The sequence below is a fragment of the Lissotriton vulgaris genome, chromosome 1_2 (genome assembly GCF_964263255.1).
Source record: "Lissotriton vulgaris chromosome 1_2, aLisVul1.2, whole genome shotgun sequence".
Lineage (NCBI taxonomy): Eukaryota > Metazoa > Chordata > Amphibia > Caudata > Salamandridae > Lissotriton > Lissotriton vulgaris.
The window spans coordinates 319457039-319481582 of NC_141686.1; the positions used below are offsets into that span (position 1 = coordinate 319457039).

General features: G+C 49.8%; 1 protein-coding gene across 1 annotated transcript in view; it reads right to left on the minus strand.

The window, feature by feature from the left end:
* The window catches only part of SLC43A1 (solute carrier family 43 member 1), a 294136-nt gene that overhangs the window by 29173 nt on the left and 240419 nt on the right, over positions 1-24544 (minus strand). The window contains exons 10-12 of the mRNA XM_086953367.1: positions 17434-17469; positions 11527-11668; positions 9881-10013 (exon numbers count right to left, since the gene is read on the minus strand). Coding sequence (XP_086809493.1) covers positions 9881-10013; positions 11527-11668; positions 17434-17469 — 311 coding nt within the window. The remainder of the gene's footprint in view (positions 1-9880; positions 10014-11526; positions 11669-17433; positions 17470-24544) is intronic.

Consider the following 24544-nt stretch of genomic DNA (forward strand, 5'->3'; position numbering starts at 1 on the left):
GTGAGTTATAGATCTGAGACTGGAGGGCGGAGTTACCTGCAGAGGTGAATGAGTACTTAAGGGCAGAAGGGGATGGCTACCTGCATGGGTGAGTTATAGATCCGAGGCTGGAGGGCAGAGTTACCTGCAGAGGTGAATGAGTACTTAAGGGCAGAAGGGGATGGCTACCTGCATGGGTGAGTTATAGATCTGAGGCTGGAGGGCAGAGTTACCTGCAGAGGTGAATGAGTACTTAAGGGTAGAGGTGGATGGCTACCTGCATGGGTGAGTTATAGATCTGAGGTTGGAGGGCAGAGTTACCTGCAGAGATAAATGAGTACTTAAGGGTAGAGGTGGATGGATACCTGCATGGGTGAGTTATAGATCTGAGGTTGGAGGGCAGAGTTACCTGCAGAGGTGAATGAGTACTTAAGGGTAGAGGTGGATGGCTACCTGCATGGGTGAGTTATAGATCTGAGGCTGGAGGGCAGAGTTACCTGCAGAGGTGAATGAGTACTTAAGGGTAGAGGTGGATGGCTACCTGCATGGGTGAGTTATACATCTGAGGCTGGAGAGCAGAGTTACCTGCAGAGGTGAGTGAGTACTTAAGGGTAGAGGTGGATGGCTACCTGCATGGGTGAGTTATAGATCTGAGGTTGGAGGGCAGAGTTACCTGCAGAGGTGAATGAGTACTTAAGGGTAGAGGTGGATGGCTACCTGCATGGGTGAGTTATAGATCTGAGGCTGGAGGGCAGAGTTACCTGCAGAGGTGAATGAGTACTTAAGGGTAGAGGTGGATGGCTACCTGCATGGGTGAGTTATAGATCTGAGGTTGGAGGGCAGAGTTACCTGCAGAGGTGAATGAGTACTTAAGGGTAGAGGTGGATGGCTACCTGCATGGGTGAGTTATAGATCTGAGGCTGGAGGGCAGAGTTACCTGCGGAGGTGAATGAGTACTTAAGGGCAGAAGGGGATGGCTACCTGCATGGGTGAGTTATAGATCTGAGGCTGGAGGGCAGAGTTACCTGCAGAGGTAAATGAGTACTTAAGGGTAGAGGTGGATGGCTACCTGCATGGGTGAGTTATACATCTGAGGCTGGAGAGCAGAGTTACCTGCAGAGGTGAGTGAGTACTTAAGGGTAGAGGTGGATGGCTACCTGCATGGGTGAGTTATAGATCTGAGGTTGGAGGGCAGAGTTACCTGCAGAGGTGAATGAGTACTTAAGGGTAGAGGTGGATGGCTACCTGCATGGGTGAGTTATAGATCTGAGGCTGGAGGGCAGAGTTACCTGCAGAGGTGAATGAGTACTTAAGGGCAGAAGGGGATGGCTACCTGCATGGGTGAGTTATAGATCTGAGGCTGGAGGGCAGAGTTACCTGCAGAGGTAAATGAGTACTTAAGGGTAGAGGTGGATGGCTACCTGCATGGGTGAGTTATACATCTGAGGCTGGAGAGCAGAGTTACCTGCAGAGGTGAGTGAGTACTTAAGGGTAGAGGTGGATGGCTACCTGCATGGGTGAGTTATAGATCTGAGGTTGGAGGGCAGAGTTACCTGCAGAGGTGAATGAGTACTTAAGGGTAGAGGTGGATGGCTACCTGCATGGGTGAGTTATAGATCTGAGGTTGGAGGGCAGAGTTACCTGCAGAGGTGAATGAGTACTTAAGGGTAGAGGTGGATGGCTACCTGCATGGGTGAGTTATAGATCTGAGACTGGAGAGCAGAGTTACCTGCAGAGGTGAATGAGTACTTAAGGGTAGAGGTGGATGGCTACCTGCATGGGTGAGTTATAGATCTGAGGCTGGAGGGCAGAGTTACCTGCAGAGGTGAATGAGTACTTAAGGGTAGAGGTGGATGGCTACCTGCATGGGTGAGTTATAGATCTGAGGCTGGAGGGCAGAGTTACCTGCAGAGGTGAATGAGTACTTAAGGGTAGAGGTGGATGGCTACCTGCATGGGTGAGTTATAGATCTGAGGCTGGAGGGCAGAGTTACCTGCACAGGTGAGTGAGTACTTAAGGGCAGAGGGGGATGGCTACCTGCATGGGTGAGTTATAGATCTGAGGCTGGAGAGCAGAGTTACCTGCAGAGGTGAATGAGTACTTAAGGGTAGAGGTGGATGGCTACCTGCATGGGTGAGTTATAGATCTGAGGTTGGAGGGCAGAGTTACCTGCAGAGGTGAATGAGTACTTAAGGGTAGAGGTGGATGGCTACCTGCATGGGTGAGTTATAGATCTGAGGTTGGAGGGCAGAGTTACCTGCAGAGGTGAATGAGTACTTAAGGGTAGAGGTGGATGGCTACCTGCATGGGTGAGTTATGGATCTGAGGCTGGAGAGCAGAGTTACCTGCAGAGGTGAATGAGTACTTAAGGGCAGAAGGGGATGGCTACCTGCATGGGTGAGTTATAGATCTGAGGTTGGAGGGCAGAGTTACCTGCAGAGGTGAATGAGTACTTAAGGGTAGAGGTGGATGGCTACCTGCATGGGTGAGTTATAGATCTGAGGCTGGAGGGCAGAGTTACCTGCAGAGGTGAATGAGTACTTAAGGGTAGAGGTGGATGGCTACCTGCATGGGTGAGTTATAGATCTGAGGCTGGAGGGCAGAGTTACCTGCAGAGGTGAATGAGTACTTAAGGGTAGAGGGGGATGGCTACCTGCATGGGTGAGTTATAGATCTGAGACTGGAGGGCGGAGTTACCTGCAGAGGTGAATGAGTACTTAAGGGCAGAAGGGGATGGCTACCTGCATGGGTGAGTTATAGATCTGAGGCTGGAGGGCAGAGTTACCTGCAGAGGTGAATGAGTACTTAAGGGTAGAGGGGGATGGCTACCTGCATGGGTGAGTTATAGATCTGAGGCTGGAGGGCGGAGTTACCTGCAGAGGTGAGTGAGTACTTAAGGGCAGAAGGGGATGGCTACCTGCATGGGTGAGTTATAGATCTGAGGCTGGAGGGCAGAGTTACCTGCAGAGGTGAATGAGTACTTAAGGGTAGAGGTGGATGGCTACCTGCATGGGTGAGTTATAGATCTGAGGCTGGAGGGCAGAGTTACCTGCAGAGGTGAATGAGTACTTAAGGGCAGAAGGGGATGGCTACCTGCATGGGTGAGTTATATATCTGAGGCTGGAGGGCAGAGTTACCTGCAGAGGTGAATGAGTACTTAAGGGCAGAAGGGGATGGCTACCTGCATGGGTGAGTTATAGATCTGAGGCTGGAGGGCAGAGTTACCTGCAGAGGTGAATGAGTACTTAAGGGCAGAAGGGGATGGCTACCTGCATGGGTGAGTTATAGATCTGAGGCTGGAGGGCAGAGTTACCTGCAGAGGTGAGTGAGTACTTAAGGGTAGAGGTGGATGGCTACCTGCATGGGTGAGTTATAGATCTGAGGCTGGAGGGCAGAGTTACCTGCAGAGGTGAATGAGTACTTAAGGGCAGAAGGGGATGGCTACCTGCATGGGTGAGTTATAGATCTGAGGCTGGAGGGCAGAGTTACCTGCAGAGGTGAATGAGTACTTAAGGGTAGAGGTGGATGGCTACCTGCATGGGTGAGTTATAGATCTGAGGCTGGAGGGCAGAGTTACCTGCAGAGGTGAATGAGTACTTAAGGGCAGAAGGGGATGGCTACCTGCATGGGTGAGTTATAGATCTGAGGCTGGAGGGCAGAGTTACCTGCAGAGGTGAATGAGTACTTAAGGGCAGAAGGGGATGGCTACCTGCATGGGTGAGTTATAGATCTGAGGCTGGAGGGCGGAGTTACCTGCAGAGGTGAATGAGTACTTAAGGGTAGAGGTGGATGGCTACCTGCATGGGTGAGTTATAGATCTGAGGCTGGAGGGCAGAGTTACCTGCAGAGGTGAATGAGTACTTAAGGGTAGAGGTGGATGGCTACCTGCATGGGTGAGTTATAGATCCGAGGCTGGAGGGCGGAGTTACCTGCAGAGGTGAATGAGTACTTAAGGGCAGAGGGGGATGGCTACCTGCATGAGTGAGTTATAGATCTGAGGCTGGAGAGCAGAGTTACCTGCAGAGGTGAATGAGTACTTAAGGGCAGAGGGGGATGGCTACCTGCATGGGTGAGTTATACATCTGAGGCTGGAGAGCAGAGTTACCTGCAGAGGTGAATGAGTACTTAAGGGTAGAGGTGGATGGCTACCTGCATGGGTGAGTTATAGATCTGAGGCTGGAGGGCAGAGTTACCTGCAGAGGTGAATGAGTACTTAAGGGCAGAAGGGGATGGCTACCTGCATGGGTGAGTTATAGATCTGAGGCTGGAGGGCAGAGTTACCTGCAGAGGTGAATGAGTACTTAAGGGCAGAAGCGGATGGCTACCTGCATGGGTGAGTTATAGATCTGAGGCTGGAGGGCGGAGTTACCTGCAGAGGTGAGTGAGTACTTAAGGGTAGAGGTGGATGGCTACCTGCATGGGTGAGTTATAGATCTGAGGCTGGAGGGCAGAGTTACCTGCAGAGGTGAATGAGTACTTAAGGGCAGAAGGGGATGGCTACCTGCATGGGTGAGTTATAGATCTGAGGCTGGAGGGCAGAGTTACCTGCAGAGGTGAATGAGTACTTAAGGGTAGAGGTGGATGGCTACCTGCATGGGTGAGTTATAGATCCGAGGCTGGAGGGCAGAGTTACCTGCAGAGGTGAATGAGTACTTAAGGGCAGAAGGGGATGGCTACCTGCATGGGTGAGTTATATATCTGAGGCTGGAGAGCAGAGTTACCTGCAGAGGTGAATGAGTACTTAAGGGCAGAGGGGGATGGCTACCTGCATGGGTGAGTTATAGATCTGAGGCTGGAGGGCAGAGTTACCTGCAGAGGTGAATGAGTACTTAAGGGCAGAAGGGGATGGCTACCTGCATGGGTGAGTTATAGATCTGAGGTTGGAGGGCAGAGTTACCTGCAGAGATAAATGAGTACTTAAGGGCAGAGGTGGATGGCTACCTGCATGGGTGAGTTATAGATCTGAGGCTGGAGGGCAGAGTTACCTGCAGAGGTGAATGAGTACTTAAGGGCAGAAGGGGATGGCTACCTGCATGGGTGAGTTATAGATCTGAGGCTGGAGGGCAGAGTTACCTGCAGAGGTGAATGAGTACTTAAGGGCAGAAGGGGATGGCTACCTGCATGGGTGAGTTATAGATCTGAGGCTGGAGGGCGGAGTTACCTGCAGAGGTGAGTGAGTACTTAAGGGTAGAGGTGGATGGCTACCTGCATGGGTGAGTTATAGATCTGAGGCTGGAGGGCAGAGTTACCTGCAGAGGTGAATGAGTACTTAAGGGCAGAAGGGGATGGCTACCTGCATGGGCGAGTTATAGATCTGAGGCTGGAGGGCAGAGTTACCTGCAGAGGTGAATGAGTACTTAAGGGTAGAGGTGGATGGCTACCTGCATGGGTGAGTTATAGATCCGAGGCTGGAGGGCAGAGTTACCTGCAGAGGTGAATGAGTACTTAAGGGCAGAAGGGGATGGCTACCTGCATGGGTGAGTTATATATCTGAGGCTGGAGAGCAGAGTTACCTGCAGAGGTGAATGAGTACTTAAGGGCAGAGGGGGATGGCTACCTGCATGGGTGAGTTATAGATCTGAGGCTGGAGGGCAGAGTTACCTGCAGAGGTGAATGAGTACTTAAGGGCAGAAGGGGATGGCTACCTGCATGGGTGAGTTATAGATCTGAGGTTGGAGGGCAGAGTTACCTGCAGAGATAAATGAGTACTTAAGGGCAGAGGTGGATGGCTACCTGCATGGGTGAGTTATAGATCTGAGGCTGGAGGGCAGAGTTACCTGCAGAGGTGAATGAGTACTTAAGGGTAGAGGTGGATGGCTACCTGCATGGGTGAGTTATAGATCTGAGGCTGGAGGGCAGAGTTACCTGCAGAGGTGAATGAGTACTTAAGGGCAGAAGGGGATGGCTACCTGCATGGGTGAGTTATAGATCTGAGGCTGGAGGGCAGAGTTACCTGCAGAGGTGAATGAGTACTTAAGGGCAGAAGGGGATGGCTACCTGCATGGGTGAGTTATAGATCTGAGGCTGGAGGGCGGAGTTACCTGCAGAGGTGAGTGAGTACTTAAGGGTAGAGGTGGATGGCTACCTGCATGGGTGAGTTATAGATCTGAGGCTGGAGGGCAGAGTTACCTGCAGAGGTGAATGAGTACTTAAGGGCAGAAGGGGATGGCTACCTGCATGGGTGAGTTATAGATCTGAGGCTGGAGGGCAGAGTTACCTGCAGAGGTGAATGAGTACTTAAGGGTAGAGGTGGATGGCTACCTGCATGGGTGAGTTATAGATCTGAGGCTGGAGGGCAGAGTTACCTGCAGAGGTGAATGAGTACTTAAGGGCAGAGGTGGATGGCTACCTGCATGGGTGAGTTATAGATCTGAGGCTGGAGGGCAGAGTTACCTGCAGAGGTGAATGAGTACTTAAGGGTAGAGGTGGATGGCTACCTGCATGGGTGAGTTATAGATCTGAGGCTGGAGGGCAGAGTTACCTGCAGAGGTGAATGAGTACTTAAGGGTAGAGGGGGATGGCTACCTGCATGGGTGAGTTATAGATCTGAGGTTGGAGGGCAGAGTTACCTGCAGAGGTGAATGAGTACTTAAGGGTAGAGGTGGATGGCTACCTGCATGGGTGAGTTATAGATCTGAGGTTGGAGGGCAGAGTTACCTGCAGAGGTGAATGATTACTTAAGGGTAGAGGTGGATGGCTACCTGCATGGGTGAGTTATAGATCTGAGACTGGAGGGCGGAGTTACCTGCAGAGGTGAATGAGTACTTAAGGGTAGAGGTGGATGGCTACCTGCATGGGTGAGTTATAGATCTGAGACTGGAGGGCGGAGTTACCTGCAGAGGTGAATGAGTACTTAAGGGCAGAAGGGGATGGCTACCTGCATGGGTGAGTTATAGATCCGAGGCTGGAGGGCAGAGTTACCTGCAGAGGTGAATGAGTACTTAAGGGCAGAAGGGGATGGCTACCTGCATGGGTGAGTTATAGATCTGAGGCTGGAGGGCAGAGTTACCTGCAGAGGTGAATGAGTACTTAAGGGCAGAAGGGGATGGCTACCTGCATGGGTGAGTTATAGATCTGAGGCTGGAGGGCAGAGTTACCTGCAGAGGTGAATGAGTACTTAAGGGCAGAAGGGGATGGCTACCTGCATGGGTGAGTTATAGATCTGAGGTTGGAGGGCAGAGTTACCTGCAGAGGTGAATGAGTACTTAAGGGCAGAGGGGGATGGCTACCTGCATGGGTGAGTTATAGATCTGAGGCTGGAGAGCAGAGTTACCTGCAGAGGTGAGTGAGTACTTAAGGGTAGAGGTGGATGGCTACCTGCATGGGTGAGTTATAGATCTGAGGCTGGAGGGCAGAGTTACCTGCAGAGGTGAATGAGTACTTAAGGGCAGAAGGGGATGGCTACCTGCATGGGTGAGTTATAGATCCGAGGCTGGAGGGCAGAGTTACCTGCAGAGGTGAATGAGTACTTAAGGGCAGAAGGGGATGGCTACCTGCATGGGTGAGTTATAGATCCGAGGCTGGAGGGCAGAGTTACCTGCAGAGGTGAATGAGTACTTAAGGGCAGAAGGGGATGGCTATCTGCATGGGTGAGTTATAGATCTGAGGCTGGAGGGCAGAGTTACCTGCACAGGTGAGTGAGTACTTAAGGGCAGAGGGGGATGGCTACCTGCATGGGTGAGTTATAGATCTGAGGCTGGAGGGCAGAGTTACCTGCAGAGGTGAATGAGTACTTAAGGGCAGAAGGGGATGGCTACCTGCATGGGTGAGTTATAGATCTGAGGCTGGAGGGCAGAGTTACCTGCAGAGGTGAATGAGTACTTAAGGGTAGAGGTGGATGGCTACCTGCATGGGTGAGTTATAGATCTGAGGCTGGAGGGCAGAGTTACCTGCAGAGGTGAATGAGTACTTAAGGGCAGAAGGGGATGGCTACCTGCATGGGTGAGTTATAGATCTGAGGCTGGAGGGCAGAGTTACCTGCAGAGGTGAATGAGTACTTAAGGGTAGAGGTGGATGGCTACCTGCATGAGTGAGTTATAGATCTGAGGCTGGAGGGCAGAGTTACCTGCAGAGGTGAATGAGTACTTAAGGGCAGAAGCGGATGGCTACCTGCATGGGTGAGTTATAGATCTGAGGCTGGAGGGCAGAGTTACCTGCAGAGGTGAATGAGTACTTAAGGGCAGAAGGGGATCGCTACCTGCATGAGTGAGTTATAGATCTGAGGCTGGAGGGCAGAGTTACCTGCAGAGGTGAATGAGTACTTAAGGGTAGAAGGGGATGGCTACCTGCATGGGTGAGTTATAGATATGAGGCTGGAGGGCAGAGTTACCTGCAGAGGTGAATGAGTACTTAAGGGCAGAGGTGGATGGCTACCTGCATGGGTGAGTTATAGATCTGAGGCTGGAGGGCAGAGTTACCTGCAGAGGTGAATGAGTACTTAAGGGCAGAGGTGGATGGCTACCTGCATGAGTGAGTTATAGATCTGAGGCTGGAGGGCAGAGTTACCTGCAGAGGTGAATGAGTACTTAAGGGTAGAAGGGGATGGCTACCTGCATGGGTGAGTTATAGATCTGAGGCTGGAGGGCAGAGTTACCTGCAGAGGTGAATGAGTACTTAAGGGCAGAGGTGGATGGCTACCTGCATGGGTGAGTTATAGATCTGAGGCTGGAGGGCAGAGTTACCTGCAGAGGTGAATGAGTACTTAAGGGCAGAAGGGGATGGCTACCTGCATGGGTGAGTTATAGATCTGAGGTTGGAGGGCAGAGTTACCTGCAGAGGTGAATGAGTACTTAAGGGTAGAGGTGGATGGCTACCTGCATGGGTGAGTTATAGATCTGAGGCTGGAGGGCAGAGTTACCTGCAGAGGTGAATGAGTACTTAAGGGTAGAGGTGGATGGCTACCTGCATGGGTGAGGTATGGATCTGAGGCTGGAGAGCAGAGTTACCTGCAGAGGTGAATGAGTACTTAAGGGCAGAGGTGGATGGCTACCTGCATGGGTGAGTTATAGATCTGAGGCTGGAGGGCAGAGTTACCTGCAGAGGTGAATGAGTACTTAAGGGTAGAGGGGGATGGCTACCTGCATGGGTGAGTTATAGATCTGAGGCTGGAGGGCAGAGTTACCTGCAGAGGTGAATGAGTACTTAAGGGCAGAAGGGGATGGGTGAGTTATAGATCTGAGGTTGGAGGGCAGAGTTACCTGCAGAGGTGAATGAGTACTTAAGGGCAGAAGGGGATGGCTACCTGCATGGGTGAGTTATAGATCTGAGGCTGGAGGGCAGAGTTACCTGCAGAGGTGAATGAGTACTTAAGGGCAGAAGGGGATGGCTACCTGCATGGGTGAGTTATAGATCTGAGGTTGGAGGGCAGAGTTACCTGCAGAGGTGAATGAGTACTTAAGGGTAGAGGTGGATGGCTACCTGCATGGGTGAGTTATAGATCTGAGGCTGGAGGGCAGAGTTACCTGCAGAGGTGAATGAGTACTTAAGGGTAGAGGTGGATGGCTACCTGCATGGGTGAGTTATAGATCTGAGGCTGGAGGGCAGAGTTACCTGCAGAGGTGAATGAGTACTTAAGGGCAGAGGTGGATGGCTACCTGCATGGGTGAGTTATAGATCTGAGGCTGGAGGGCATAGTTACCTGCACAGGTGAATGAGTACTTAAGGGTAGAGGCGGATGGCTACCTGCATGGGTGAGTTATAGATCTGAGGCTGGAGGGCATAGTTACCTGCACAGGTGAATGAGTACTTAAGGGTAGAGGTGGATGGCTACCTGCATGGGTGAGTTATAGATCTGAGACTGGAGAGCAGAGTTACCTGCAGAGGTGAATGAGTACTTAAGGGTAGAGGTGGATGGCTACCTGTATGAGTGAGTTATAGATCTGAGGCTGGAGGGCAGAGTTACCTGCAGAGGTAGGCTTTTCACCAGACATGTTATTCCAAACATTATCACCAGGATGTTTGTGAAAACAAAGGCACGGATGGCATTGGTGAGTTTCTGGATCTTCCGGTACCGCCTCTTCTTTGGGACTCCGTCTCTGCAAAGATAAATACAGGGTAGTTACATTCCACTGCCCTCGTCCATGCACTACTACTGGAGGAGCCTAGTGACGTGCGAGGCAGTCATTTGTATGTTCCTTGATAATGTTACAGGCAACACAGGCCTTGCTGTATATTACTGAGATCCTGCGGTGCACGTGAGAGGGAACGCAAAGCCCTGATTCTCAGGCTGACTCTAATGGCAGCTTAGTAGAAACGCAGCCTGGAGAAGGGACGTTTCCCCTCGCCGCAGCATTTACCATCACCTGGGAGCTTGAGGCGTGCTGACCTGGTGTAGTACAGCAGATATGACACCTAGAAAGGTACAACATGCAACAAAAAGAAGGTATGGGTGAATTATCCTGTGTAACAGTGCAAGAACTCAACCTGGAGCCCCTCCTTGCTCCACAGAACACAAAATGTCATAAACGAAGCAACACCAAGAAAAAGGCAGTGATAGCTGTGATTCACCGCACCATTCAGTGTAATTTGCAAATTTATAATTATGGTGCTTCTACGCCCAAGAGCCCCTGTTTAACCCAAAGATAAGCACCACAGTAAGGGGAGCCCTCGAAAAAGTCATATATGCAGACTTAAGTTCACAAAGACGGTATCACAACTCAAATATCCAAAGTCCAAGGATATATTCCTTCTGCATTCAGTCATTTGATTCAAGGAAGCCGATGTATGTCACTTTCAACTTTATTCTTCTACAGTGAACTCTCAGTCCAGCCAACACGTTTCGTCCTTACCTCAGGACTTCATCAGGGTGTTGACAGTTAAGCGTTGGTGCGGTGCACAGGAAACCACTGGCACAAATTAAGCACTGCCACAGCTCCTTAGTGCCGTGGCCCACAACCTTCACACCCGTGTGAAGATGACAAGCAGCTCAGTAATCCTACTTTTTGCACAGCTGTACCCTACTGAGTTGATTCACATCACATCTTTACACTACAACTCCCTAGTGTCAGCATAAACACCCTGCTTACTAGTGCCAGGATAAACACTGTTAACAATGCCAGTATTACACCACAGCTCCCTTGTACCAGTGACTCCACCGAGCTCACTAGTGTCACCTCATTAATCCCAGTGTTTACATCACAGCCTTCTAGCGGCAGCACCAACATTCTGCTTATCAGTGTCAGGAACTTCACTCAGGGGCATATTATCAAGGAACAGCGTTAAAATGATTGCAGCTTTAGTGGCAGGAAACTGCCGCTAAAACGGCGATAATGGGCTTGATAATATGCCGTAGAGAATTCCAATAGCAGCCCATGTTATCACCCTTCCTTGCTCCTCGGTTCCTTCACGCTAGCATTTACACCGCCGCCCTCTAGAGGTAGCAACAGTTGTCAGCGTCAGGGTAAACACCTCCTTAATCCCTGTGTTTACACCACCGCCCTCTAGAGGTAGCACCAGGTACTAGCGTCTGGATCATCGCTCAGCTCATTAAACACAGTATTTGCAGCAACACCCCCCCCTCCTGGCAGGATGCACACGCAGCTTACTTACCCAACCGCGCCATCCACTGCTGGCACCTCTCCGGGGGCATCCACGCATTCCTTCAGGCGCCAGTCCATGACGTAACCGATGAGAGGGCAGGTGAAGAGGCACAGCAACTGCATCACCCCAAAGATGGAGGAGTAGAAGCTCACTGTGGAGAGAGCAGCAAGGCCGCGGTAAGTATCAGTGGTGCACGCTAGCAGCTGCTCTACACATGGAGATGTATTTAAGCACGCTGGGGCATATTTACAAGGAAATGTCGGAGTGCGGTGCTGCACCAAATTGGGCAGCGCCGCGCTCTGACATTTCCAAAACACAGTGATGTGCGCATTTACAAGAATACAGCACACCCCTGTATTTTCCCTAGCGCTTGCGTTAGAATTAGTTGCCTAGCGCCAACGCAGGCACCTGTGAACCATAGTGCCTTTGTTGCATGGAATGATTGTTCATGAACGGGAAGGTGTTCCATCCTGCACATAAACAATCAATAACGGTGATTTGTTACAGTGTATTCATAGAAGGCAGACCCATTGAGTTATGAATATTTGTATAGCGTCTTCTACCACTAGAGCGGCACCCTTGCGCTTTCGTACTGAAGGCGCATACATGTGCAGTAGTGATCTTTCTCCAGTGGGACCAGTGATGGAGGGGTGTGGCCTGGATTGTAGCCCCGCCCCCTTGTTCCGTGTCCAGGTGGGGGTGGGGCAGGATGCTGACAGTACTCTGGGAGGCGGGGCAGCCACAAGTAAATTCGACAGGAGCTGTTAGCAGAGGCTCAGGTCTTGGGGTGATGGAGGGAACAGCCCCCCTAAAACAGCAGAGTTCCTTGGAGTTTCACTGCATTGGAGGCGGGTCAAGAATATTTATTTGCTGTTTTATACAGCACACACTTGACCCAAAGGCTTCTGAACCCCTTACATGAGCACCAGTTAATGCCCTTAATAATACACCTCTGTCAGCTTTGATCTCTCTGCTCCGCTAAAAACCATCACTGGGAAAAGAGCCGTTCCCTCTGCTGGGTCCTTTCCATCGCGTCTTTACACTGAGAAACTCAAATGCAAAGAACTGGGAAGGAAATGGAGGGTAAACTATGATTGGGACATTAATGCAGGGGGCATATTTACACAGCCCCTGTGGCACTTTTATGCTGCCGGAGTGTCACATTTGGGATCCACCGGAGGCGCAGTGTGCCAGCCCATATTTACAAGGCCACGCAAAGCCACTCTGCGTGGCTTTTAGTAGACACCCAGATACCTCTGGCTTAGCTTACTCATTGAGATTCGGTGGGGGCGTGGGTGTGAATCTCAAATTTCCCAACTCAAAAAGCAGTGAGATGAGGGTGAATGAGTGTCATGACTGAGGTTCAAGGTGGGCTGTTTCCACGAGGAGCAGGGCCAACTTCCATTTTGCGGGCTGGTTTGACGGCTTTTATTTACTGCCCGTCATCACGAGCTGTGGGGGTCATTTGTTTTTTTTCTACAACAAACTTCTTTGGGTATTTGTTTTTGAAAAATATAAAACGTTGGAAAAGTTTGACAGCTGGCTGTCTTTTTGATGGAGCCATCTGTCAAACTTTTCTTACATAGATGGGCACCCCCATGAGGGAGGTCCCCGGCAATGTACAGAGATGTCAACGGGGCCAGAGAACATCTCTACATTGGGCAGGTGGAGTGAAGGGACGTGGAAGAGGTAAAGTCCTCCACAGTCATATTGGCCTCCAACATCCCCTTTTGTATTGCTTTCTTCACCCTAAGTTGGCAGGGTATGCTCAGACGTGAGTCCCTTCCTCACTTGGCTACTGGATTCAAGATAGCCTGGCTGATGAGGATTATGAATCCGAAACCGGTCCCAGGATGCTTGTTTCCGGTCCAGGGAAGACATGGTTTGGCAGTTCAGGCTGCACTGTTCCCATGAGGCACAGGGTCAGACTGATTTGCATATGGCCATGTCTGAACTGGGGTGGCAGAGTGGGCTAAAGAACGGTGATGGATTTAACCCAGATCAGTTGACTGGGGGTGAGTGTTTGATTTGCTCAAATGCTCCGTCCATCATCCCCTTTTGTACCACTTTACTCCATCTGCCAAACCCTAAATCAGGCTGGAAGGAAAAATTGTGTTTGCAGGCCCCCCCCCCCCCACTTTTTAGCTGTTGGTTTTTCGACTCTGGGTGCACTGAGACCTGCTGTGCAGACCTCAGTACCAGAGTTCTGACCCACTGCAAAAGGTATGCCGATTAGTAAGTGCTGACTTACTTATAAATCCCTCGTATATGGTACCAGGGAACCAAGGGCATGTAAGACAGAGTGTCCACCCACGGCTGCAGCACTGTTTGTGCCACCCTTTGCTTGACAAAGTACAAAATGGCTCCCAGCCTGCCACTGCGGACTGGAAAAGCAGTGTTTGCACTGCCATTTCGACTTTGACATTACCATTAACTGCAAAGCCGCCCTTGCCTTAACAGCATATGTAAGTCTTCACTAAGGATGGCCTATAGACCCCTATGGCAGGGAGCTGTGTATTGTTAAGATAGAAATATAGGTTATATATGTCTTAGCAACAAAACCCCTAAAAGTTGTCGTTTTGCTGAGGAAAGTTAGTAGCCCCATTGGCTAACACAGGGTTGAGGCTGGCATCCCATCCTAGCTAACTTCTGAATGGGATTAATTAACTGGGTACTGTACAGTATCAAATTAATCATGGCATTAAAGCTGACTTGATGTCCAAGTCACGATTTATGTCAATTTTAAAGTTAAACAATTTTTAGAAAGCTGCCAACCTGTGCCCCAGCTAGTCCAGTGTCCTTACAAAGGCCTTGACACCAAGGCAGCTTTCTGCCCACCTGGGGAGACGTGTCATTGACTCACAGGCCCAGGAAAGAAGGCAGTTGCTGCAGAGTGAACTGTGGCCTCTCCCAGGAAGGCTGAAGGGAGATGTCTCAAGGGGGAAACCACCTTTGTAGGGCTGCCTCAGATAACACACCTGAGCAGGATGCCTTTTGATCCTGTAGACAAGCTGGTGACAGGGAGAGAGAGGGAAATCCATTCCCCAAACCGGTTTTGATCTGGGCTTGTAGTCATCAGGTAGCCACACCTTTGGGGTAGGCAGCCAAGCTCCTCACAGTCGAGGAAAGAGTTCAGACATCTTGAAAGGAACAAGAATGTTGCACTTTGGGATTGCAAAATGCCACACATTGCCAGGCCTTTGTCACCAAAGAGGAAGGAAGCTACTAGAAAATTGGCTAGTGACCGCGGTGTCCCCTCAGGGCACTTTTCCTGGATATAACGGGTACCCCTGGCACCCTGAATTTCAGCACAGTGTGGATTTGGAGAGAGGACCAAGGGAGGAGAATCCTGCTGCTCTTCAAGCAGCACGAAGAGAGGCTGCACCGTCGGAAGGACTGCACCCGCTGCACTTTAGGTTAGTGAGATTGGACTCTACCGGCGGCTCCTGGCCCGCGGAACACTTGATTCCCAACCACAGATTGAAGCCGTGATTCCAAGGGTCTGGCGGCTGGCCCCCTCGAACAGCTCCAGGGGCATCAAAGCTGTGGAAGCCCAAACCCACAAAGCAGTAGCCACTGCTGAGGGGTCACTGCTGGTTGCCGCCGGGCACACCAAGAGACAAATCTGAGATGGCCAAAAACTGCACTCGTGTCTGCCAGACCCGGGAGTGCTATCAGAGAGTGGGTTCGTTGCCCAAAAGCGACACTAGCCCCCAGCATGTATATCTGCTGTGATCGCTGTGTCACGAGAAAAAAAGCCCAGCCGCAGGTGGCCTTATACTGTCACAACGAGGACGCTGCGCGACCCCAAGTGCTGTGTTCAAAGTCACCTCAACCCACCCATGGACAGAGGGATCAACCGCACTTCACCCCTGTAGACTGCTCAGCTCCAGGAGCATCATTGAGAATCTTTTCTGCCTGCATCCCCAGCATCAGGACCGCGTAATTGTTGTTCATGCGGTTGTTTCTAAAAGGCTTGAACTGGACTGGAAAAGGCTCTGGTGGCCGGGTAAGTGTACAAAGTAACCTTACTGGACTCCTAGACCTCTGCCCTGCTGGATTTGGTCCCCCAACCGAAGTTGGAGTCATGAAACTAACTGTTTCAAATTATTCAAAAGTTTGCACCGTTTTTGTTGACCAATGTTTGTTTGCAGTTGGATTTCAAAGTATTTATTTCTTTTAAAATCTTTATCTCTGGAACCCTTGGGTAGATGTTGATGATCAGGGGATCTAAAACTTCATTAAAATATGCTCTATTTTTATGAATTGTTGTTGTGACTCTTTCTTGTTGTGTGACTTTCTAATTCAGTTGTTTGTTGCTGTTGAAGGCTTTTACATTGTTCTTTAGTTTAGCCTTGCTGCTCGAAGCCAAAGCTACCCAGGGTTGAACTTAAGATTAACAAACAAGCCTGACTGGACCCAAGACAGTGTTTGGAAGGGTATTGACGCTAAGGCCCCACAGCTATTTTACATATAATACACCTAAATCCTCACACTTTCCTCTGTCTATCGCGAAACGGTGGATCAAAAACAATGGTTTGGAGTGCACCCGAGTGATTGGCGGTGGATAGACTATTTGCAAGCATTCATCCCATCAACTTTGGGTGTTTGAGTGGCAGCAGTATCCCTGGACACCTGAGGCCTGCTCAGCTTTGCAAGCCTACCATTGCTAATGTTTGTGAATTCCAAAACGTAGTAAATTCACACCCCTTCGAGGAATACTTCTATGGGTGCAGGTTTGGTACTTTTATTCCAAAACAGTCATTGGGGTGGGGTTAAAATAAACAGAATCACTTACCTGCTGGCCGAGTAGGCTGACCACTGCCTCTCCTCCGTCCTCTTCCTTCTTTAGTAAAAGAAGCATGAAGGCTGCCCTCGGCACTCAGACAGGGTCTGGGAGCCTGGGCATGTTCTCCACCCAGGCTGTACATTACATCCGGTGGAGCACATGCAAAGTGCTCATGACTGTTTGCCTGTCCCAAGACCGCCAGCCAAACAGTCATGCGCACTTAGAGAGAGCCACCACTCAACACCCCTACTCTCTCCAGCTCAGTCTGCCCCGCAAAACTGCCTCAGCTCAGACAAATAAAACGAAACTAGCACATTGCGTTATCATTTTTTTTTTGCAGTGCTGAAGGCAGTGGGCTACGCTCTTCCATCTTAGAGAGGAGCCGGCCTCGGACGGCAGAGTTTCTAGAGGTATGGGCACCAGATTTGCGCTGATGCATTTTACTGATGATGCTTCAGAGCAAGCAACGATAATGTGGGGAAATCAGGTTTCAGTGAATATCTATCCCCTGCGCGTCACCAGCTCAAGTCTTGATTTGTCACCATTTATTAAAATCTCTGTTTCCGTTGCACTTCAGAATGACCAAAAGGTGCTTCATTGTCGCTTCGCAAACCGCAGAATGGGCGCAGTTCATTTACAGGTATTTACTTTTCTTTCCCTGAGAGTGAAGTGAGAGGAGTTTGTAAACTCCAATCCCCATGATAAAAAAACATAAGCAACAATTTGTCAGAAAACATAACTTGACATTTGACCTCTGTCTTTGAAGCGCAGCAAATGTGGCAAGATAAATTCAGAATTAAAAGGCCTCTAATGGTATTGCCTCGACTCTCCTCTCTCTGTCGTGCTCTCTCTCTCTCTCTCTCTCTCTCTCTCTCTCTCTCGCAACCCCCCCAAGTCTCTCAGTGAGTGAGTAATAATAATCCACATTTGTAAATCGCACAATCACCCGTAAGGGTCTCTAGGCACTGGGGGTGGTTGGGAAGATTAAGCATGCTATTGCCCAGAGTCACATGGTGCTGGGCTAATCTGCCGCCGGCACCGGGGATCGAACCGTGATCCCCAGATTCCGGAGTCAGTCGCCCTGGCTGCGGCGCCACACCTCTTCAGTGAGTGAAGGACAGACTCACCTGTCTCTTCGGCCTGGTTCTGCAGCTCCTCGGGGACTGTAAGAGAGGGAGAGAGGCGTCAGGTCGGGGGTAAGGGTACAAAGCGGCCTCACTTTGTCCTGACCCTGGGTGACCAACACACGACCCCCCACCGCCCCCCATGAGACTTACCTACAGCACTCTCCATCCAGTGCTGGCTTGCCCCCTCCTTCCAGCACACCCTGTTATTTTCAGGGTTTCACATCACCCATCTCTCTCTGTTCACCTGCGTCATTCTCTACACACCCCCAGCCCACTTTTCTCTTCCATATACACTCTCCCTGACACTCATTCTCTTTTCTCTTCCATGTACACTCTTCACTCTCCCTGACACTCACTCTCTTTTCTCTTTCATGTACACTCTTCACTCTCCTTGACACTCATTCTCTTTTCTCTTTCATGTACACTCTTCCTGACACTCATTCTCTTTTCTCTTTCATGTACACTCTTCCTGATACTCATTCTATTTTCTCTTTCATGTACACTCTTCCTGACACTCATTCTCTTTTCTCTTCCCTGTACACTCTCCCTGACACTCACTCTCTTTTCTCTTCCATGTACAATCTCCCTGACACTCACTCTCTTTTCTCTTCCATGTACACTCTCCCTGACACTCACTCTCTTTTCTCTTCCATGTACACACTTCCTGACACTCGTTCTCTTTCCTCTTTCCTGTACACTCTCCCTGACACTCATTCTCTTTTCTCTTCCATGTACAATCTTCCTGACACTCATTCTCTTTTCTCTTTCATGTACACTCTTCCTGACACTCATTCTCTTTCCTCTTTCGTGTACACTCTCCCTGACACTCACTCTCTTTTCTCTTCCATGTACACTCTTCCTGACACTCATTCTCTTTTCTCTTTCATGTACACTCTTCCTGACACTCTTTCCTCTTTCGTGTACACTCTTCCTGACACTCATTCTCTTTTCTCTTCCATGTACACTCTTCCTGACACTCATTCTCTTTTCTCTTCCGTGTACACTCTTCCTGACACTCATTCTCTTTTCTCTTCCCTGTACACTCTCCCTGACACTCACTCTCTTTTCTCTTCCATGTACACTCTTCCTGACACTCCTTCTCTTTCCTCTTTCGTGTACACTCTCCCTGACACTCACTCTCTTTTCTCTTCCATGTACACTCTTCCTGACACTCATTCTCTTTTCTCTTTCATGTACACTCTTCCTGACACTCATTCTCTTTCCTCTTTCGTGTACACTCTTCCTGACACTCATTCTCTTTTCTCTTCCATGTACACTCTTCCTGACACTCATTCTCTTTTCTCTTCCGTGTACACTCTTCCTGACACTCATTCTCTTTTCTCTTCCCTGTACACTCTCCCTGACACTCACTCTCTTTTCTCTTCCATGTACACTCTTCCTGACACTCATTCTCTTTTCTCTTCCCTGTACACTCTCCCTGACACTCACTCTCTTTTCTCTTCCATGTACACTCTTCCTGACACTCATTCTCTATTCTCTTCTGTGTACACTCTCCCTGACACTCACTCTCTTTTCTCTTCCATGTACACTCTCCCTGACACTCACTCTCTTTTCTCTTCCATGTACACTCTTCCTGACACTCATTCTCTTTTCTCTTCCCTGTACACTCTCCCTGACACTCATTCTCTTTTCTCTTCCATGTACAATCTTCCTGACACTCATTCTCTTTTCTCTTTCATGTACACTCTTCCTGACACTCATTCTCTTTCCTCTTTTGTGTACACTCTCCCTGACACTCACTCTCTTTTCTCTTCCATGTACACTCTTCCTGACACTCATTCTCTTTTCTCTTTCATGTACACTCTTCCTGACACTCATTCTCTTTCCTCTTTCGTGTACACTCTTCCTGACACTCATTCTCTTTTCTCTTCCATGTACAATCTTCCTGACACTCATTCTCTTTTCTCTTTCATGTACACTCTTCCTGACACCCATTCTCTTTCCTCTTTCGTGTACACTCTCCCTGAAACTCACTCTCTTTTCTCTTCCATGTACACTCTTCCTGACACTCATTCTCTTTTCTCTTCTGTGTAGACTCTCCCTGACACTAAATCTCTTTTCTCTTCCATGTACACTCTCCCTGACACTCACTCTCTTTTCTCTTCCATGTACACTCTCCCTGACACTCACTCTCTTTTCTCTTCCATGTACACTCTTCCTGACACTCATTCTCTTTTCTCTTCTGTGTACACTCTCCCTGACACTCACTCTCTTTTCTCTTCCATGTACACTCTCCCTGACACCCACTCTCTTTTCTCTTCCATGTACACTCTCCCTGACACTCACTCTCTTTTCTCTTCCATGTACACTCTTCCTGACACTCATTCTCTTTTCTCTTCCCTGTACACTCTCCCTGACACTCACTCTCTTTTCTCTTCCATGTACACTCTTCCTGACACTCATTCTCTTTTCTCTTCTGTGTACACTCTCCCTGACACTCACTCTCTTTTCTCTTCCATGTACACTCTCCCTGACACTCACTCTCTTTTCTCTTCCATGTACACTCTTCCTGACACTCATTCTCTTTCCTCTTTCGTGTACACTCTCCCTGACACTCATTCTCTTTTCTCTTCCATGTACAATCTTCCTGACACTCATTCTCTTTTCTCTTTCATGTACACTCTTCCTGACACTCATTCTCTTTCCTCTTTCGTGTACACTCTCCCTGACACTCACTCTCTTTTCTTTTCCATGTACACTCTTCCTGACACTCATTCTCTTTTCTCTTCTGTGTACACTCTCCCTGACGCTCACTCTCTTTTCTCTTCCATGTACACTCTCCCTGACACTCACTCTCTTTTCTCTTCCATGTACACTCTTCCTGACACTCATTCTCTTTCCTCTTTCGTGTACACTCTCCCTGACACTCATTCTCTTTTCTCTTCCATGTACAATCTTCCTGACACTCATTCTCTTTTCTCTTTCATGTACACTCTCCATGACACTCACTCTCTTTTCTCTTCCATGTACACTCTTCCTGACACTCATTCTCTTTTCTCTTTCATGTACACTCTTCCTGACACTCATTCTCTTTTCTCTTCCCTGTACACTCTCCCTGACACTCACTCTCTTTTCTCTTCCATGTACACTCTTCCTGACACTCATTCTCTTTTCTCTTCTGTGTACACTCTCCCTGACACTCACTCTCTTTTCTCTTCCATGTACACTCTCCCTGACACTCACTCTCTTTTCTCTTCCATGTACACTCTTCCTGACACTCATTCTCTTTCCTCTTTCGTGTACACTCTCCCTGACACTCATTCTCTTTTCTCTTCCATGTACAATCTTCCTGACACTCATTCTCTTTTCTCTTTCATGTACACTCTTCCTGACACTCATTCTCTTTCCTCTTTCGTGTACACTCTCCCTGACACTCACTCTCTTTTCTCTTCCATGTACACTCTTCCTGACACTCATTCTCTTTTCTCTTCTGTGTACACTCTCCCTGACACTCACTCTCTTTTCTCTTCCATGTACACTCTCCCTGACACTCACTCTCTTTTCTCTTCCATGTACACTCTCCCTGACACTCACTCTCTTTTCTCTTCCATGTACACTCTTCCTGACACTCATTCTCTTTTCTCTTCTGTGTACACTCTCCCTGACACTCACTCTCTTTTCTCTTCCATGTACACTCTCCCTGACACTCACTCTCTTTTCTCTTCCATGTACACTCTTCCTGACACTCATTCTCTTTTCTCTTCCCTGTACACTCTCCCTGACACTCACTCTCTTTTCTCTTCCATGTACACTCTTCCTGACACTCACTCTCTTTTCTCTTCCATGTACACTCTTCCTGACACTCATTCTCTTTCCTCTTTCGTGTACACTCTCCCTGACACTCATTCTCTTTTCTCTTCCATGTACAATCTTCCTGACACTCATTCTCTTTTCTCTTTCATGTACACTCTTCCTGACACTCATTCTCTTTCCTCTTTCGTGTACACTCTCCCTGACACTCACTCTCTTTTCTCTTCCATGTACACTCTTCCTGACACTCATTCTCTTTTCTCTTCTGTGTACACTCTCCCTGACACTCACTCTCTTTTCTCTTCCATGTACACTCTCCCTGACACTCATTCTCTTTCCTCTTTCGTGTACACTCTCCCTGACACTCACTCTCTTTTCTCTTCCATGTACACTCTCCCTGACACTCACTCTCTTTTCTCTTCCATGTACACTCTCCCTGACACTCATTCTCTTTCCTCTTTCGTGTACACTCTCCCTGACACTCACTCTCTTTTCTCTTCCATGTACACTCTCCCTGACACTCATTCTCTTTTCTCTTCCATGTACACTCTCCCTGACACTTATTCTCTTTTCTCTTCCATGTACACTCTCCCTGACACTCATTCTCTTTTCTCTTCCATGTACAATCTTCCTGACACTCATTCTCTTTTCTCTTTCATGTACACTCTCCCTGACACTCACTCTCTTTTCTCTTCCATGTACACTCTCCCTGACACTCACTCTCTTTTCTCTTCCATGTACACTCTTCCTGACACTCATTCTCTTTTCTCTTCCATGTACACTCTTCCTGACACTCATTCTCTTTTCTCTTCTGTGTACACTCTCCCGTGCTCTTCCGTGCACACTCTCCCTCGCATGCCCTCTCTGCACTCTTTCATGCACACTCTCCCAAGCTCTCTATCCAGGTACTCTCTCTCCAGCTCCTTCTCCGTGATAGCTCCCGCTTCATAGCACTCTCCTGGCTCCCTCTCCCTATCTCTGGTTCTCTCTCTCCAGCTCCTTCTCCCCAATAGCTCCCGCTTCATAGCACTCTCATGGCTCCCTCTCCCTATCTCTGGTTCTCTCCAGCTCCTTCTCCCCGATAGCTCCCGCTTCATAGCACTCTCCTGGCTCACTCTCCCTATCTCTGGTTCTCTCTCTCCAGCTCCTTCTCCCCGATAGCTCCCGCTTCATAGCACTCTCCTGGCTCCCTCTCCCTATCTCTGGTTCTCTCTCTCCAGCTCCTTCTCCCCGATAGCTCCCGCTTCATAGCACTCTCCTGGCTCCCTCTCCCTATCTCTGGTTCTCTCTCTCCAGCTCCTTCTCCCCGATAGCTCCCGCTTCATAGCACTCTCCTGGCTCCCTCTCCCTATCTCTGGTTCTCTCTCTCCAGCTCCTTCTCTCTGATAGCTCCCGCTTCATAGCACTCTCCTGGCTCCCTCTCCCTATCTCTGGTTCTCTCTCTCCAGCACCTTCTCCCCGATAGCTCCCGCTTCATAGCACTCTCCTGGCTCCCTCTCCCTATCTCTGGTTCTCTCTCTCCAGCTCCTTCTCCCCGATAGCTCCCGCTTCATAGCACTCTCCTGGCTCCCTCTCCCTATCTCTGGTTCTCTCTCTCCAGCTCCTTCTCCCCGATAGCTCCCGCTTCATAGCACTCTCCTGGCTCCCTCTTCCTATCTCTGGTTCTCTCTCTCCAGCTCCTTCTCCCCGATAGCTCCCGCTTCATAGCACTCTCCTGGCTCACTCTCCCTATCTCTGGTTCTCTCTCTCCAGCTCCTTCTCCCCGATAGCTCCCGCTTCATAGCACTCTCCTGGCTCCCTCTCCCTATCTCTGGTTCTGTCTCTCCAGCTCCTTCTCCCCGATAGCTCCCGCTTCATAGCACTCTCCTGGCTCCCTCTCCCTATCTCTGGTTCTCTCTTTCCAGCTCTTTCTCCCAGATAGCTCCCGCTTCATAGCACTCTCCTGGCTCCCTCTCCCTATCTCTGGTTCTGTCTCTCCAGCTCCTTCTCCCCGATAGCTCCCGCTTCATAGCACTCTCCTGGCTCACTCTCCCTATCTCTGGTTCTCTCTCTCCAGCTCCTTCTCCCCGATAGCTCCCTCTTCATAGCACTCTCCTGGCTCCCTCTCCCTATCTCTGGTTCTGTCTCTCCAGCTCCTTCTCCCCGATAGCTCCCGCTTCATAGCACTCTCCTGGCTCCCTCTCCCTATCTCTGGTTCTGTCTCTCCAGCTCCTTCTCCCCGATAGCTCCCTCTTCATAGCACTCTCCTGGCTCCCTCTCCCTATCTCTGGTTCTCTCTTTCCAGCTCCTTCTCCCAGATAGCTCCCGCTTCATAGCACTCTCCTGGCTCCCTCTCCCTATCTCTGGTTCTCTCTCTCCAGCTCCTTCTCCCCGATAGCTCCCGCTTCATAGCACTCTCATGGCTCCCTCTCCCTATCTCTGTTTCTCTCTCTCCAGCTCCTTCTCCCCGATAGCTCCCTCTTCATAGCACTCTCCTGGCCCCCTCTCCCTATCTCTGGTTCTCTATCTCCAGCTCCTTCTCCCCGATAGCTCCCGCTTCAAAGCACTCTCCTGGCCCCCTCTCCCTATCTCTGGTTCTCTATCTCCAGCTCCTTCTCCCCGATAGCTCCCGCTTCAAAGCACTCTCCTGGCTCCCTCTCCCTATCTCTGGTTCTCTCTCTCCAGCTCCTTCTCCCCGATAGCTCCCTCTTCATAGCACTCTCCTGGCTCCCTCTCCCTATCTCTGGTTCTCTCTCTCCAGCTCCTTCTCCCCGATAGCTCCCTCTTCATAGCACTCTCCTGGCTCCCTCTCCCTATCTCTGGTTCTGTCTCTCCAGCTCCTTCTCCCCGATAGCTCTTGTTCATAGCACTCTCCTGGCTCCCTCTCCCTATCCATGGTTCTGTCTCTCCAGCTCCTTCTCCCCGATAGCTCCCGCTTCATAGCACTCTCCTGGCTCCCTCCCCCTATCTCTGGTTCTGTCTCTCCAGCTCCTTCTCCCCGATAGCTCCCGCTTCATAGCACTCTCCTGGCACCCTCTCCCCAGATCTCTATGTCCCCATGCTTCTCTCCATGCTTCTCTCTATGCTTCTCCTTCTCTATAGCTCCTTCTTCCTAAAAGTCCCCCCTGGCTCTTTCTCCCTCTAGGTAGCCTCCTCTTCCAGGTTCTGTCTCCATGACACCCCCTAGCTCTGTATCCCTGGTTCCTCTCTCTTGCTGTCTCTCTCTCACACATGCCCAGACCGCCCTCCTTCCCCCTGCTCCCTGGCTCCCTCTCCCTGTCTCTGGTTCTCTCTCTCCAGCTCCTTATCCCCGATACTCCCTCTTCATAGCACTCTCCTGGCTCCCTCTCCCTATCTCTGG